General features: G+C 41.2%; 1 protein-coding gene across 1 annotated transcript; it reads right to left on the bottom strand.

The window, feature by feature from the left end:
- Positions 1–6176: 6176 nt before the first annotated feature.
- Positions 6177–8387, bottom strand: LOC130285266 (repetin-like). The gene has a single exon (XM_056536618.1). The coding sequence runs from the start codon at positions 8385–8387 to the stop codon at positions 6177–6179; it is 2211 nt and encodes a 736-aa protein (XP_056392593.1).
- Between the last annotated feature and the right edge of the window lie 9103 nt (positions 8388–17490).

The raw sequence follows: 17490 nt of genomic DNA, 5'->3' as shown, positions 1-17490 counted from the left end.
GCAAGCAGAAAATGGCAGATGTCAACATTTTCCTGACCTATGATGATTCCTCTTTGATTCCTCTCCAACTCCTCAGTGTGAACATACCCCAAGTCTGAGGAAGAGGAAACTGTTCTTGCTTCTAGTGATCCAGAATAGATTGTCTGCCATCTAGTGGACGTGCACCTAACGTCACATATCAGACGCCTTTGTGGTCCTTTCGAGAAGCAAAAGTGTTCAGAAAACGTTGAATTACTTCATCATTTCCCATACAAGATTCCACAGTCATGACTGAGCAAACAAAGGACCCCTGTCATAAAATGTAATCCGCCTGAGGAACACGAGGTCCCACGAGGGTGCCTCATCCGAAGATTTTAATTGGAAGATTAAAAAAAATTAAATTGGGTCTATTTATAAACCTAAAACTTCCACTTTCTTTTCAACATTTGACCTAAAGCCTACCTAAAATGTCAAGTGCTTTTTCGAGTATTGCGCCTTACTTATTATGTGCTTGATGGTTTTTTTTTATGTTGTTTTTATTTTATCTCTGTTCATGTCTAAAGCTTCATGATCCATAATGCTGGTCTACTGTAACCAGAGAGCTAGATTGGGTTTTATAGGCAGGCAAAACGGGCAATTGTCCAGGACCTTTATTTACTTAGTGTCCTCTATGGTAGTATTCTTTGGGAACTAAATTGCAGTATTATTTGAAAAAGAAGAAGAATGTCCAGCGCCAATTCGTGAAAAGGAACTTCTTTATTAGATGCCGAAACGCTGGAGCGGAGCCGGTGCCTGATGCCTGCTAAAATGATGACCCCCCCTGTCGGCGATCGCCGCGCACCGCTCGTCAATTCAGACGAGCGATGCGATGCGATTCCGTTCCCCACCGCTCGCCGGGCGGGGATCGGAGCCGGATGTCTGCTGATTTCATTCAGCAGACATCGCGGCAGTATGCCGGAGGAGGTCCAGAGGACCTCCTATACCGGTGATCGTTGCAGGGCGCCGGTAACTACTTACCGGCGTTCTGCAGCGGTTACAGGTCATCAGGGTCACGTGTGACCCTGGGACCCGGTTATAGATGATGAATGGTGGTGTCATATATACCACCAATCACCATCCGTGCTGTATTGGTGGCTGGCATTGTGGCCACCCCCCTCAGTACAGTTGTGATTGGGTGGCCAAAGTGGCCACACCAATCACAGTGTAATGGGAGGGGATGGTGGGGGCTAGGAGCATGTTGCTCCGTTCTGCCCGCCATTCCACAGAGATCTGGCGAGCAGGACGGAGCCCCGTGCTGCCACCATCCCCTCAGTGTTAACCCCTTAACGACGCAGGACGTATATTTATGTCCTGCGCCGGCTCCAGCGATATGAAGCGGGATCGCGGCGCGATCCCGCATCATATCGCGTCGGTCCCGGCGCTCATCAATGGCCGGGACACGCGGCTAATACCACACATCGCCGATCACAGCGATGTGCTGTATTAACCCTTTAGAAGCGGCGGTCAAAGCTGACCGCCGCTTCTAAAGTGAAAGTGACCCGGCTGCTCAGTCGGGCTGTTCAGGACCGTCGGCGTCCCGAACAGCTTACAGGACACCGGGAGGGCCCTTACCTGCCTCCTCGGTGTCCGATCGGCGAATGACTGCTCCATGCCTGAGATCCAGGCAGGAGCAGTCAAGCGCCGATAACACTGATCACAGGCGTGTTAATACACGCCTGTGATCAGGATGAGAGATCAGTGTGTGCAGTGTTATAGGTCCCTATGGGACCTATAACACTGCAAAAAAAAAGTAAAAAAAAGTGTTAATAAAGGTCATTTAACCCCTTCCCTAATAAAAGTTTGAATCATCCTCCTTTTCCCATAAAAAAAATAAAACAGTGTAAAAAAAATAAATAAATAAACATATGTGGTATCGCCGCGTGCGTAAATGTCCTAACTATAAAAATATATCATTAATTAAACCGCACGGTCAATGGCATACGCGCAAAAAAATTCCAACGTCAAAAAAAAGCGCATTTTTGGTCACTTTTTATACCATTAAAAAATGAATAAAAAGTGATCAAAAAGTCCGATCAAAACAAAAATCATACCGATAAAAACTTCAGATCACGGCGCAACAAAAGAGTCCTCATACCACACCTTCATAGAAGATGACATTTTTAAACGTATACATTTCCCTGCATGTAGTTATGATTTTTTCCAGAAGTGCGACAAAATCAAACCTATATGAGTAGGAAATCATTTTAACCGCATGGACCTACAGAATAATGATAAGGTGTAATTTTTACTGAAATATGCACTGCGTAGAAACGGAAGCCCCCAAAAGTTACAAAATGGCGTTTTTTCTTCGATTTTGTCGCACAATTATTTTTTTTTCCATTTCGCCGTGCATTTTTGGGTAAAATGACTAATGTCACTGCAAAGTAGAATTGGCGACGCAAAAAATAAGCCATAATATGGATTTTTAGGTGGAAAATTGAAAGGGTTATGATTTTTAAAAGGTAAGGAGGAAAAAACGAAAGTGCAAAAACTGAAAAATCCTTAAGAGTCCTTAAGGGGTTAAAAAAGTACCCCTTGCCCCCTCTCTCTGGCCCCTTGGCACAGAAATCCCCCAGGGTTAGCTTTAGTTTTAGGTAGGGACAGGTGAGGGTTAAAAAAAAAAAAAAAAAGTCTTTTTTTTTTTTTTTGGGGCGTACCTCAGTGGGTGTCCGTGGGTCCGTAGAACCTTTAGCTGCGTGACCCCGGCCCTGCTGAGTCGCTGCGGTCTGCCACCAGCCTTTTTTTTTGACTCAGATCTTTTTTTTTTTTTCTAAGCGTGTGTGCAGACCCTCTTAGTCATAAAAGAGCGTCCGCCACCGTTTGTTAAAGCCCACCTGCCGCTGATCAGTCCCCTAGTACTGATCAGCGTTTTTTTGTGGTGCCGGCACTTTTTTTTGAACTTTATTGCGTTTTTTTTCACCGGACCGTACCTGTGTGTGCAACCTGTCCCACTGCTGTCAGTACTGCGCCTGCCGAACACTTTGCATAGACATATGAGGTATGTGCTTACTCGAGAGAAATTGGGCTACAAATACAAGTAAAAATGTTCTCCTTTTACCACTTGCAAAAATTCTAAAATTGGATCTCCTTCACTTTGCGGCTATTCCTGTGAAACACCTAAAGGGTTAAAACACTGACTGAATGTCATTTTGAATACTTTGGGGGGTGCAGTTTTTATAATGGGGTCATTTGTGGGGTATTTCTAATATGAAGACCCTTCAAATCCACTTCAAAACTGAACTGGTCCCTGAAAAATATCGAGTTTGAAAATTTTGTGAAAAATTTGAAAATTGCTGCTGAACTTTGAAGCCCTCTGGTGTCTTCCAAAAGTAAAAACTCATAAATTTTATTATGCAAACATAAAGTAGACATATTGTATATGTGAACCAAAACATTTTTATTTTGAATATCCATTTTCCTTACAAGCAGAGAGCTTCAAAGTTAGAAAAATTGCAAAATTTTCATTTTTTTCATCACATTGTGGGATTTTTCACCAAGAAAGGATGCAAGTTACCATAAAATTTACAACTATGTTAAAGTAGAATATGTCACGAAAAAACAATCTCAGAATCAGAATGATAAGTAAAAGCATCCCAGAGTTATTAATGTTTAAAGTGGCAGTGGTCAGAATTGCAAAAAACGCTCCGGTCCTTAAGGTGAAAAAGGGCTAAGTCCTTAAGGGGTTAATACAGCTTCCTTTTGGAGATTGACAATGGTTGGGACTTTAGCTTTAAGAGTCTCCAGTATATTGCGCTGTTCCATTGGATTTAGGGGAATTAGTTGCGGTCCAGTAGTCAGGCTAGTATTAGCAGGAATTAGAGTAAGGCTGCATTCACACCACGTTTTGTACATACGGGTGCCGGATCCGGCGGGGGGAGGGGCCAACCGGGCGCTCCCGTACCCCAGCCAAATCATCCCTTGACTCCATTTACTTTTATGAGCCAACCGGAGTCAAACGGTGACTCCGATCTGCTCAGTTTTGACCCGTATGCGGTTTTGGACCGGACCTAAAACAGTAGTATAGTATGATTTTCACAAAACTGCATACGGGTTAAAACTGAGCAGATCGGGGTCAACGTTTGACTCTGGTCGGCTCATAAAAGGAAATGGAGTCACGGGCTGATTCGTCAGGGGTACGGGAGCGCCTGGTTTGCCCCTCCCCCCGCCGTATCCGGCACCCATATGTACAAAACGTGGTGTGAATGCAGCCTTAGACTCACGATTTTGGTTTGGCTGAGGCCGTAGGTTTTGAGGCCTAGCGTGTCTTTGAAAGTTGCGTAGCACACCGTCCTGTTAGTCCGGCATCCACGAGAGCAGCAACCCAAGAAAGCGATAATTGGACGCAGCTCCCTTATATGAGCAGGGGCTGGACTGACGCTAATTGGTCCAAACGGATGTCAATCACCTTTACAGAGATTTGTGGGTAACACGTGACCCAAGGGCCTCCTAAGGTCCTGCAACATACCATAGAGGTTACTAGCTTGGTCACATGACCGAAGGTCCTGCGACGCTGAACAACATAAGTACTATACATTTCTATACAATATAGATATAATTATTAATATATACATTTATTAACATTACAGTTAGACTTAAGAAGAGGCGACTAGGGGCTGTCCCACCTGAGGAACCCTACCTGAACGTAGTTACTCTGACTTTGGGGACCTCTACACTAGGTACTGGATGCAATACGGTACCGGGATACCACACTTGCAAATGGTGAGCTTTAAAGGGGTACTCTGGTGGAAACCTATTTATGTTTTCAAATCAACCGGTGCCAGAAAGTTATACAGATTTGTAAATTACTTCTATAAAAAAAATCCTAATCCTTCCAGTACTTATGAGCTGCTGTATGCTCCACAGGAAGTTGTGTAGTTCTTTCCAGTCTGACCACAGTCCTCTCTGCTGACACCTCTGTCCGTATCAGGAACTGTCCAGAGCAGGAGAGGTTTGCTATGCGGATTTGCTCCTGCTCTGGACAGTTCCTGAAACGGACAGAGGTGTCAGCAGAGAGCACTGTGGTCAGACAGAAAAAGAACAACTCAACTTCAGCAGCTGATAAGTACTGGAAGGATTAAGATTTTTTAATAGAAGTAATTTACAAATCTGCATAACTTACTGGAGCCAATTGATATCAATAAAATTGTTTTCCATCGAAGTGCCCCTTTAAAGCTCAACTGTTGTCTGTATGCGAGGGGAGAAAAGGAAAATGACTCCCATCATGCTTCAGGATAAAAAAAGCACAGATCTCCTATTCTCTTTACTGTATACAAGGTGCATGGGAAATAATCATAGGAATTTGTCATTGAATCAGACAATGGTATCTTTCCCGTCAGGGTGCGGCACCGTCTTGACGATAGGCCACAGGCACATCGAAGGGCAGGAATCTCATTTTTGGCTGCAACCATTAAATTAATTTAATATGTCATATCCTGTCAAAACTATCAGGTTACAACATGCGTGTGACTGGAAAGGCAAGAGGAAGTCATGTGTCAGCCAGGAGCATCAATCCCATTAATGTATTAGGTAATCCCATCCGACACATAATAAAAGAAACTAATCCGACAAATTGTCATCCACATAAAATACTCAGGTGTAATGATGTAACGCAGTGGTTGGGGGGATTTATCGAAACCTGTCCAGAGGAAAAGTAGCCCAGTTGCCCGTAGCAACCAATCAGATCGCTTCTTTCATTTTGCAGTGGCCTTTTTAAAAATGAAAGAAGCAATCTGATTGGTTGCTATGGGCAACTGGGCCACATTTCCTCTGGACAGGTTTTAATAAATCTCCCCTAAACTGTGACCCTCCAGATGTTGCAAAACTTCAACTCCCAGCATGCCCGGACAGCCGTTGGCTGTCCGGGCATGCTGGGAGTTGAAGATTTGCCAACATCTGGTCGGCCACAGTTTGAGACCACTGATGTAAAGTGTCGGTGAACTGAGGAGATGGCGGTAATACAAATGGTAACTTGGCCTACTCAGTAATGGGAAATGTTCTCAGTATGGATTTTTGCACATTTTTGCGGGTACGCAGAAAGTAGTAAACAACCTTACCTAAGCGACGTCCAGTTTTCACTTTGCAGTGGTTGCGAATATGTGAAGTGCGAATGTTGCGCGGTAAGCATTAAAAGGTACAAAGCCCTCCAAAAAGTCTCAAACCTAAGTTAGACATGTCATTCTTTGAATTCCAATCTTCTGGTGATTCCAGCTTTGTGCTTCATTAAAATGGCTCCAGTCTTGTGGTTCTCCTGGTGTTTCCAGTCTTGTGGTCCTTCTGGTGTTTTCCGTCTTGTAGTCTTCCTGGTGTTTCCTGTCTTGTGGTCCTCCTGGGTTTCCAGTCTTGTGGTCCTCCTGGTGTTTCCAGTCTTGTGGTCCTTCTGGTGTTTTCCGTCTTGTAGTCCTCCTGGTGTTTTCTGTCTTTTGGTCCTCCTGGTGTTTTCTGTCTTGTGGTCCTCCTGGTGTTTCCAGTCTTTTGGTCCTCCGAGTGTTTCCAGTCTTGTGGTTCTCCTGGTGTTTCCAGTCTTGTGGTCCTCCTGGTGTTTCCAGTCTTGTAGTCCTCCTGGTGTTTCCTGTCTTGTAGCCCTCTTGGTGTTTCCTGTCTTGTGGTCCTCCTAGTGTTTCCAGTCTTGTGGTCCTCCTGGTGTTTTCTGTCTTGCGGTCCTCCTGGTGTTTCCTGTCTTGTGGTCCTCCTGGTGTTTCCTGTCTTGTGGTCCTCCTGGTGTTTCCTGTCTTGTGGTCCTCCTGGTGTTTCCTGTCTTGTGGTCCTCCTGGTGTTTCCTGTCTTGTGGTCCTCCTGGTGTTTTCTGTCTTGTGGTCCTCCTGGTGTTTTCTGTCTTGCGGTCCTCCTGGTGTTTCCTGTCTTGCGGTCCTCCTGGTGTTTCCTGTCTTGTGGTCCTCCTGGTGTTTTCTGTCTTGTGGTGTTCCTGGTGTTTCCAGTCTTGTAGTCCTCCTGGTGTTTCCCGCCTTGTATTCCTCCTGTTGTTTCCTGTCTTGTAGTCCTCCTGGTGTTTCCTGTATTGTGGTCCTCTGGGTGTTTCCAATCTTGTGGTCTTCCTGATGTTTCCAGTCTTGTGGTCCTCCTGGTGTTTCCTGCCTTGTGGTCCTCCCGGTGTTTCCTGTCTTGGGGTCCTTCTGGTGTTTCCTGTCTTGTGGTCCTCCTGGTGTTTCCAGTCTTCTCGTCCTCCTGGTGTTTCCAGTCTTGTGGTGCTCCTGGTGTTTCCAGTCTTGTGGTCCTTCTGGTGTTTTCAGTCTTGTGGTCCTCCTGGTGTTTCCAGTCTTGTGGTCCTCCTGGTGTTTTCTGTCTTGTGGTCCTCCTGTTTTTTTCTGTCTTGTGGTCCTTCTGGTGTTTTCTGTCTTGTGGTCCTCCTGGTGTTTCCTGTCTTGTTGTCCTCCTGGTGTTTCCTGTCTTGTGGTCCTCCTGGTGTTTCCAGTCTTGTGGTCCTCGTGGTGTTTTCTGTCTTGTGGTCCTCCTGGCGTTTCCAGTCTTGTGGTCCTCCTGGTGTTTCCTGTCATGTAGCTCTCTTGGTGTTTCCTGTCTTGTGGTCCTCCTGGTGTGTCCAGTTTTGTGGTCCTCCTGGTGTTTTCTGTCTTGTGGTCCTCCTGGTGTTTTCTGTCTTGTGGTCCTCCTGGTGTTTCCAGTCTTGTGGTCCTCCTGGTATTTCCTGTCTTGTGGTCCTTCTGGTGTTTCCTGTCTTGTGGTCCTCCTGGTGTTTCCAGTCTTGTGGTCCTCCTGGTGTTTCCAATCTTGTGGTCCTCCTGGTACTTCCAATCTTGTAGTCCTCCTGTTGTTTCCAGTCTTTTGGTCCTCCCGGTTTTTCCTGTCCTGTGGTCCTCCTGGTGTTTCCAATCTTGTGGTCCTCCTGGTACTTCCAATCTTGTAGTCCTCCTGGTGTTTCCAGTCTTGTGGTCCTCGTGGTGTTTTCTGTCTTGTGGTCCTCCTGGCGTTTCCAGTCTTGTGGTCCTCCTGGTGTTTCCTGTCATGTAGCTCTCTTGGTGTTTCCTGTCTTGTGGTCCTCCTGGTGTGTCCAGTCTTGTGGTCCTCCTGGTGTTTTCTGTCTTGTGGTCCTCCTGGTGTTTTCTGTCTTGTGGTCCTCCTGGTGTTTTCTGTCTTGTGGTCCTCCTGGTGTTTCCAGTCTTGTGGTCCTCCTGGTATTTCCTGTCTTGTGGTCCTTCTGGTGTTTCCTGTCTTGTGGTCCTCCTGGTGTTTCCAGTCTTGTGGTCCTCCTGGTGTTTCCAATCTTGTGGTCCTCCTGGTACTTCCAATCTTGTAGTCCTCCTGTTGTTTCCAGTCTTTTGGTCCTCCCGGTTTTTCCTGTCCTGTGGTCCTCCTGGTGTTTCCAGCCTTTTTGTCCTCCTGGTGTTTCCAGTCATGTGGTCTTCCTGGTGTTTCCAGTCTTTTGGTCCTCCTGTTTTTTCCAGTCTTGTGGACCTCCTGGTGTTTCCAGTCTTTTGGTCCTCCTGGTGTTTCCTGTCTTGTGGTCCTCCTGTTTTTTCCAGTCTTATGGTCCTCCTGGTGTTTCCAGCCTTTTTGTCATCCTGGTGTTTCCAGTCTTGTGGTCCTCCTGTTTTTACCAGTCTTGTGGTTCTCCTGGTCTTTCCAGTCTTGTGGTACTCCTGGTGTTTTCAATCTTTTGGTCCTCCTGTTGTTTCCAGTCTTGTGGTCCTTCTGGTGTTTCCAGCCTTTTTGTCCTCCTGGTGTTTCCAGTCTTGTGGTCCTGCTGGTGTTTCCTGTCTTGTGGTCCTCCTGTTTTTTCCAGTCTTGTGGTTCTCCTGATGTTTCCAGCCTTTTTGTCCTCCTGGTGTTTCCAGTCGTGTGGTCCTCCTGGTGTTTCCAGTCTTGTGGTCCTCCTGGTGTTTCCAATCTTGTGGTCCTCCTGGTGTTTCCAGTCTTGTGGTCCTCCTGGTGTTTCCAGTCTTGTGGTCCTGCTGGTGTTTCCTGTCTTGTGGTCCTCCTGTTTTTTCCAGTCTTGTGGTCCTCCTGGTGTTTTCTGTCTTGTGGTCCTCCTGGTGTTTTCTGTCTTGTGGTCCTCCTGGTGTTTCCAGTCTTTTGGTCCTCCTGTTTTTTCCAGTCTTGTGGTTCTTCTGGTGTTTCCAGTCTTGTGGTCCTCCTGGTGTTTTAATCTTTTGGTCCTCCTGGTGTTTCCAATCTTGTGGTCCTCTTGGTGTTTCCAGTCTTGTGGTTCTCCTGGTGTTTCCAGTCTTGTGGTCCTCCTGGTGTTTTAATCTTTTGGTACTCCTGTTGTTTCCAGTCTTGTGGTCCTCCTGGTGTTCCCAGTCTTGTGGTTCTCCTGGTGTTTCCAGTCTTTTGGCCCTCCTGGTGTTTCCAGTCTTGTGGTTCTCCTGGTGTTTTCAGTCTTGTGGTCCTCCTGGTGTTTTAATCTTTTGGTACTCCTGTTGTTTCCAGTCTTGTGGTCCTCCTGGTGCTCCCAGTCTTGTGATTCTCCTGGTGTTCCCAGTCTTGTGGTTCTCCTGGTGTTTCCAGTCTTTTGGCCCTCCTGGTGATTGCTGCCTTGTAGTTATCATAGTCATAGTATTTCGAACCAAGTATTTTCAGCATAATCATTCTCCTAGTGGTTTCAGCCACTCCCTGAGGTCTCACTTTTAGGCCATGTTTACACGACGGAATGTCTGCACAGAGAATCTCCGTGCGGACATTCCACAAACTGCAGGGCATGGAAATTCAGCCATGTGGACAGAGCAGCAGAATCCCATTGAATTCAATGGGACTGCGTTGCAGTGGAATCTCCTTGCCGGATTCCAATGCAGAATCCAGCATGAAAATTCGGATGTGTGAACCTAGCCTTATAGTTCTTCTGATGATTCTAGCTCTGATTGTGGCTTTCATAGTATTCCTAACCCTATGGTTCTCCTGGTGGTTCCAGTCTTAGCAAACTCCAAAAAGTGAAGATACATATTAAGGGCTGGTAAGGAAATGTTTTACCCATTTTTTTTGTGATTTTAAAAAGCAGTCACCCTATCTATCTATCTATCTATCTCATATTTCTTCTCTATCATATCTATCTATCTATCTATCTATCTATCTCATATCTATCTATCTCATATCTCTCTCATATCTATCTATCTATCTCATATCTATCTATATCGTATTTATTTATCTATCTATCTATTTCATATCTATCTCATCTATCTATCTATCTATCTATCTATCTCATATCTATCTATATCATATTTATCTATCTATCTATCTCTCTCATATCTATCTATCTATTTCATATCTATTTATCTCATATGTATCTATCTAAACATAAGTCTTAAAGGAATAGTCCGGTACAGACTATTCTTATTCTATCCTGCCCGGTCTGCAAAAAAAGTGAAAATAAACTTTCACTTACCTTCCTACATTCCCCCGGAGCTCCGCTACAGCTGATCGGTCAGCCGGGCTGTCTGCTTCCTACTTCCCTTAGCCCGGAATGTCACATGGCGCTTCAGACTATCACCGGCCGCAGCAATGTCCCGCCCCAGCCGGTGATAGTCTGAAGCGATGTGTCACATTCCGGGCTAAAGGAAGTAGGAAGCAGACAGCCCGGCCGACCAATTAGCTGTAGCGGAGCCCTGGGGGAACGTAGGAAGGTAAGTGAAAGTTTATTTCCACATTTTTTGCATACCGGGCAGGATAGAATAAGAATAGTCCATGCTGGACTATTCCTTTAATGCAGTATAAAATAGTGGATCCTTTTTATACCCATAACAATGTAAGAGTGTGCATGGAACATATACAAAGGTGTGGTTTTTTTCGCAGGTGTAAGGTGACCTGACTCCGCCGTCCTCACAGATTGTAATCTTTGGTTCATGTTTCCGTCACCTGGAAACTTGAAGCAAGAAGCAGGTGAACATCCCCGATCACTATCTCAGCATCACATATAGGATTCCAGGATTGAGAGAAGTGGAATATTTACAATATAAAAAATGAATGTTTAGGGGAGGAGCCACCTCTGGACCCCAATTATTGTAATGGGAGAGGGGATAAGATGTCTGATCATGGAGGCCCACCGCTGGGACCCCCATGATCTCCGTGGAGTACCCGCATTCTATGTTGGGCTGCTACTCCACTCTCGGAAACCTCTGTGTTTCCAGGACTGGAGACGTGATATCAAGCCACGACCCTCGTGATGTCATGCCATGCCCCCTCCTGACGTCAAGCCACACCCCTCCATTCATGTCTATGGGAGGGGCGTGATGGTCGCCACGCCCCCTCACATAGACATGTGTGGCAACGGGGTGTGATGCGGGGCAGATGGCATTAACCCGTTGTATTCGTGATGCCAGGGCGTGGTTTATCCTCGATACCACCCGAAGGTATACCGCTAGATCCTGGGCTAGGCACAGACTCTGACAGCAATAATGACTCTGACGCCAAGTTACGGACAACGGTAGCTTTACTGAGGGTAGACAGATGGTAAAGTCTATACAGTTCAGCCAGGGCCCAAGGAGGTGACCAGTGACTCAGAGACCTTAAGGGCTTGCTGGGACTTGTATTAGGACTGGACAATTTAATGTAGGCCACGCTGACTTGACAGTTGCTGACAGGGACTGACTTGATTGACAACTGACAAAGCTATGACTGTAGATTACTTGCAAGTGACTGTGGCTGCAGACTGGACTTGAGACTTCCAACACTCTGGACAAACACACTAGGCACGACTGACCTCAGCAAAGACTTATCTCCAAAGAGGAAAGAGAGAGAAGCTCCACCCAGGGCTTATATGGGGGAGACTAGCAGGGAGCCTATAGGTCACCCCTGGTATCACCTGGTCACTGGTACCTCCTGGGTAACAATCACATGGTACATTTCTAAAAGCAACAACACATTACATATTATAATCCATAGCAAAACATATATACAGGGGGGAAACAAGTAGAAGGGGCCCAGGGGACACTGAAGGGAGGCGGCCGGACAGGGCAGAGAGGGTACAGGGTAACACCTTCCGTACTGGGCCACAACACATGAATGTAGGGGGCGTGGCATGACATCACAAGGGGGTGTGGTGTGACATCACGTCTCCAGCCCTGGAAACACAGAGGTGTCCAAGACTGGAGCAGCAGCCCAGCATAGAATGCGGGTGCTGCACGGAGATCTCGGGGGTAAGATGTCTTTTGCCGGAATACCCCTTTAAGGATAAGAACGACTCAAGAATTTCCTTTTTAGTTTTACATTTTTTGCATTTCTGGTGCAGATGCTCTATGAGTGTAAGTGTGGCCAAATGTTATGTATTACAATGAGTCATAAGACAGGAAGGAAAACTTGATGTGACCGTCCATTAGAGAGCGAAGCGCAGCTGGGAGGGCCCGAATGTTTACGCTGATCCTTGGCGTCTTCTCTCCGTGTGTATTTTCTTTGGAAGGAAAAGGATTTTTCTCATGAAAATAAAATAACAGAACACTGGCAGCCTCTACACTGCAGATCAATACCTGATAAGGGGCAGATTATAAGACTTTCTAGTTTATTGGGAGATGGATTAAGGGAATTTATTGTATAACTTTTATCATGTTGACTTAGCAGTGACATTACGGCCATCGGGAGATCCTCTGCGGGTTTAAAAAGAGATCTGCTTGTGTGAACGAGTCCTAATACTGCCTCCTATGTACAAGAATATAACTAATATAATACTGCTCTTATGTACAAGAATATAACTACTATAATACTGCCTCCTATGTACAAGAATATAACTACTATAATACTGCTCCTATATACAAGAATATAACTACTATAATACTGCTCCTATATACAAGAATATAACTACTATAATACTGCTCCTGTATACAAGAATATAACTACTATAATACTGCTCCTATATACAAGAATATAACTACTATAATACTGACCCCTGTGTATAAGAATATAACTACTATAATACTGTTCCTATGTACTAGAATAAAACTACTATAATACTGCCTCCTGTGTACAAGAATATAACTACTATAATACTGCTCCTATATACAAGAATATAACTACTATAATACTGCTCCTATATACAAGAATATAACTACTATAATACTGCTCCTATATACAAGAATATAACTATTATAATACTGCCTCCTATATACAAGAATATAACTACTGTAATACTGCTCCTATATACAAGAATATAACTACTAAAATACTGCCCCTATATACAAGAATATAACTACTATAATACTGCCTCCTATATACAAAAATATAATTACTATAATACTGCCCCTATATACAAGAATATAACTACTATAATACCGCCTCCTATATACAAGAATATAACTACTGTAATACTGCTCCTATATACAAGTATATAACTACTATAATACTGCCTCCTATATACAAGAATATAACTACTATAATACTGCCTCCTATATACAAGAATATAATTACTATAATACTGCCCCTATATACAAGAATATAACTACTATAATACTGCCTCCTATATACAAGAATATAATTACTATAATACTGCCCCTATATACAAGAATATAACTACTATAATACTGCCTCCTATATACAAGAATATAACTACTATAATACTGCCTCCTATATACAAGAATATAACTACTATAATACTGCCTCCTATATACAAGAATATAATTACTATAATACTGCCCCTATATACAAGAATATAACTACTATAATACTGCCTCCTATATACAAGAATATAACTACTGTAATACTGCTCCTATATACAAGAATATAACTACTATAATACTGCTCCTATATACAAGAATATAACTACTATAATACTGCCTCCTATATACAAGAATATAACTATTATAATACTGCCTCCTATATACAAGAATATAACTACTATAATACTGCTCCTATATACAAGAATATAATTACTATAATACTGCCCCTATATACAAGAATATAACTACTATAATACTGCTCCTATATACAAGAATAGTACTATAATACTGCCCCTATATACAAGAATATAACTACTATAATACTGCCCCTATATACAAGAATATAACTACTATAATACTGCCTCCTATATACAAGAATAGAACTACTATAATACTGTCCTATATACAAGAATAGAACTACTATAATACTGCCTCCTATATACAAGAATATAACTATTATAATACTGCTCCTATATACAAGAATATAACTACTATAATACTGCTCCTATATACAAGAATATAACTACTATAATACTGCTCCTATATACAAGAATATAACTACTATAATACTGCTCCTATATACAAGAATATAACTACTATAATACTGCCCCTATATCTACTATAATACTGCTCCTATATACAAGAATATAACTACTATAATACTGCCTCCTATATACAAGAATATAACTACTATAATACTGCCCCTATATCTACTATAATACTGCTCCTATATACAAGAATATAACTACTATAATACTGCTCCTATATACAAGAATATAACTACTATAATACTGCTCCTATATACAAGAATATAACTACTATAATACTGCGCCTATATACAAGAATATAACTACTATAATACTGCCTCCTATATACAAGAATATAACTACTATAATACTGCTCCTATATACAAGAATATAACTACTATAATACTGCTCCTATATACAAGAATACAACTACTATAATACTGCCTCCTATATACAAGAATATAACTATTATAACAGTCCAACAAGATGAGTGGCACTATTGTGTGGTCTCCCTTAGTAACAGGTAAAGTTCTTAGCATACAATGCGAGGCTGTGCAGGTGGACTGATAATCCAGGCTAGACCTGGAGGTGCAGGTAACAGTATAGTATTCATATGAATCCAAAAAGCAAGTAAAGAAAGAAGTACCGCACTCACCCACTGTCAAAAGCCGGGAACAGGAGAGGTTTATTTCAGATCATGAGATCGGAATAACAGGTGCAGGACGTGGAGGAGGGAAAAAAAGCCACACACGACTAGTTTCACGCCGGACGGCGCTTTCTCTGGCTGACTTGGCTAACTATTATAATACTGCTCCTATATACAAGAATATAACTACTATAATACTGCGCCTATATACAAGAATATAACTACTATAATACTGCTCCTATATACAAGAATATAACTACTATAATACTGCTCCTATATACAAGAATATAACTACTATAATACTGCTCATATGTACAAGAATATAACTACTATAATACTGCTCCTATATACAAGAATATAACTACTATAATTCTGTCCCCTATATACAAGAATATAACTACTATAATACTGCTCTTATATACAAGAATATAACTACTATAATACTGCTCCTATATACAAGAATATAACTACTATAATACTGCCTCTATATACAAGAATATAACTACTATAATACTGCTCTTATATACAAGAATATAACTACTATAATACTGCTCCTATATACAAGAATATAACTACTATAATACTGCCTCCTATATACAAGAATATAACTACTATAATACTGCTCCTATATACAAGAATATAACTACTATAATACTGCTCCTATATACAAGAATATAACTACTATAATACTGCTCCTGTATAAAAGAATATAACTACTATAATACTGCTCCTATATACAAGAATATAACTACTATAATACTGACCCCTGTGTATAAGAATATAACTACTATAATACTGTTCCTATGTACTAGAATAAAACTACTATAATACTGCCTCCTGTGTACAAGAATATAACTACTATAATACTGCTCCTATATACAAGAATATAACTACTATAATACTGCTCCTATATACAAGAATATAACTACTATAATACTGCTCCTATATACAAGAATATAACTATTATAATACTGCCTCCTATATACAAGAATATAACTACTGTAATACTGCTCCTATATACAAGAATATAACTACTATAATACTGCCCCTATATACAAGAATATAACTACTATAATACTGCCTCCTATATACAAAAATATAATTACTATAATACTGCCCCTATATACAAGAATATAACTACTATAATACTGCCTCCTATATACAAGAATATAACTACTGTAATACTGCTCCTATATACAAGTATATAACTACTATAATACTGCCTCCTATATACAAGAATATAACTACTATAATACTGCCTCCTATATACAAGAATATAATTACTATAATACTGCCCCTATATACAAGAATATAACTACTATAATACTGCCTCCTATATACAAGAATATAATTACTATAATACTGCCCCTATATACAAGAATATAACTACTATAATACTGCCTCCTATATACAAGAATATAACTACTATAATACTGCCTCCTATATACAAGAATATAACTACTATAATACTGCCTCCTATATACAAGAATATAATTACTATAATACTGCCCCTATATACAAGAATATAACTACTATAATACTGCCTCCTATATACAAGAATATAACTACTGTAATACTGCTCCTATATACAAGAATATAACTACTATAATACTGCTCCTATATACAAGAATATAACTACTATAATACTGCCTCCTATATACAAGAATATAACTATTATAATACTGCCTCCTATATACAAGAATATAACTACTATAATACTGCTCCTATATACAAGAATATACTTACTATAATACTGCCCCTATATACAAGAATATAACTACTATAATACTGCTCCTATATACAAGAATAGTACTATAATACTGCCCCTATATACAAGAATATAACTACTATAATACTGCCCCTATATACAAGAATATAACTACTATAATACTGCCTCCTATATACAAGAATAGAACTACTATAATACTGTCCTATATACAAGAATAGAACTACTATAATACTGCCTCCTATATACAAGAATATAACTATTATAATACTGCTCCTATATACAAGAATATAACTACTATAATACTGCTCCTATATACAAGAATATAACTACTATAATACTGCTCCTATATACAAGAATATAACTACTATAATACTGCTCCTATATACAAGAATATAACTACTATAATACTGCCCCTATATCTACTATAATACTGCTCCTATATACAAGAATATAACTACTATAATACTGCCTCCTATATACAAGAATATAACTACTATAATACTGCCCCTATATCTACTATAATACTGCTCCTATATACAAGAATATAACTACTATAATACTGCTCCTATATACAAGAATATAACTACTATAATACTGCTCCTATATACAAGAATATAACTACTATAATACTGCGCCTATATACAAGAATATAACTACTATAATACTGCCTCCTATATACAAGAATATAACTACTATAATACTGCTCCTATATACAAGAATATAACTACTATAATACTGCTCCTATATACAAGAATACAACTATTATAATACTGCCTCCTATATACAAGAATATAACTATTATAACAGTCCAACAAGATGAGTGGCACTATTGTGTGGTCTCCCTTAGTAACAGGTAAAGTTCTTAGCATACAATGCGAGGCTGTGCAGGTGGACTGATAATCCAGGCTAGACCTGGAGGTGCAGGTAACAGTATAGTATTCATATGAATCCAAAAAGCAA

This window comes from Hyla sarda, chromosome 8 (genome assembly GCF_029499605.1).
Source record: "Hyla sarda isolate aHylSar1 chromosome 8, aHylSar1.hap1, whole genome shotgun sequence".
NCBI classification, from domain to species: domain Eukaryota; kingdom Metazoa; phylum Chordata; class Amphibia; order Anura; family Hylidae; genus Hyla; species Hyla sarda.
The sequence above is the reverse complement of the archived record's forward strand: the minus strand, read 5'-3'. Positions and strand labels throughout refer to the sequence as shown.

Bases quoted from the DNA above. Each gene is read 5' to 3' on its own strand.
- LOC130285266 (XM_056536618.1), bottom strand. From the start codon at position 8,387: ATGACTGGAAACACCAGGAGGACAAAAAGGCTGGAAACACCAGGAGGA.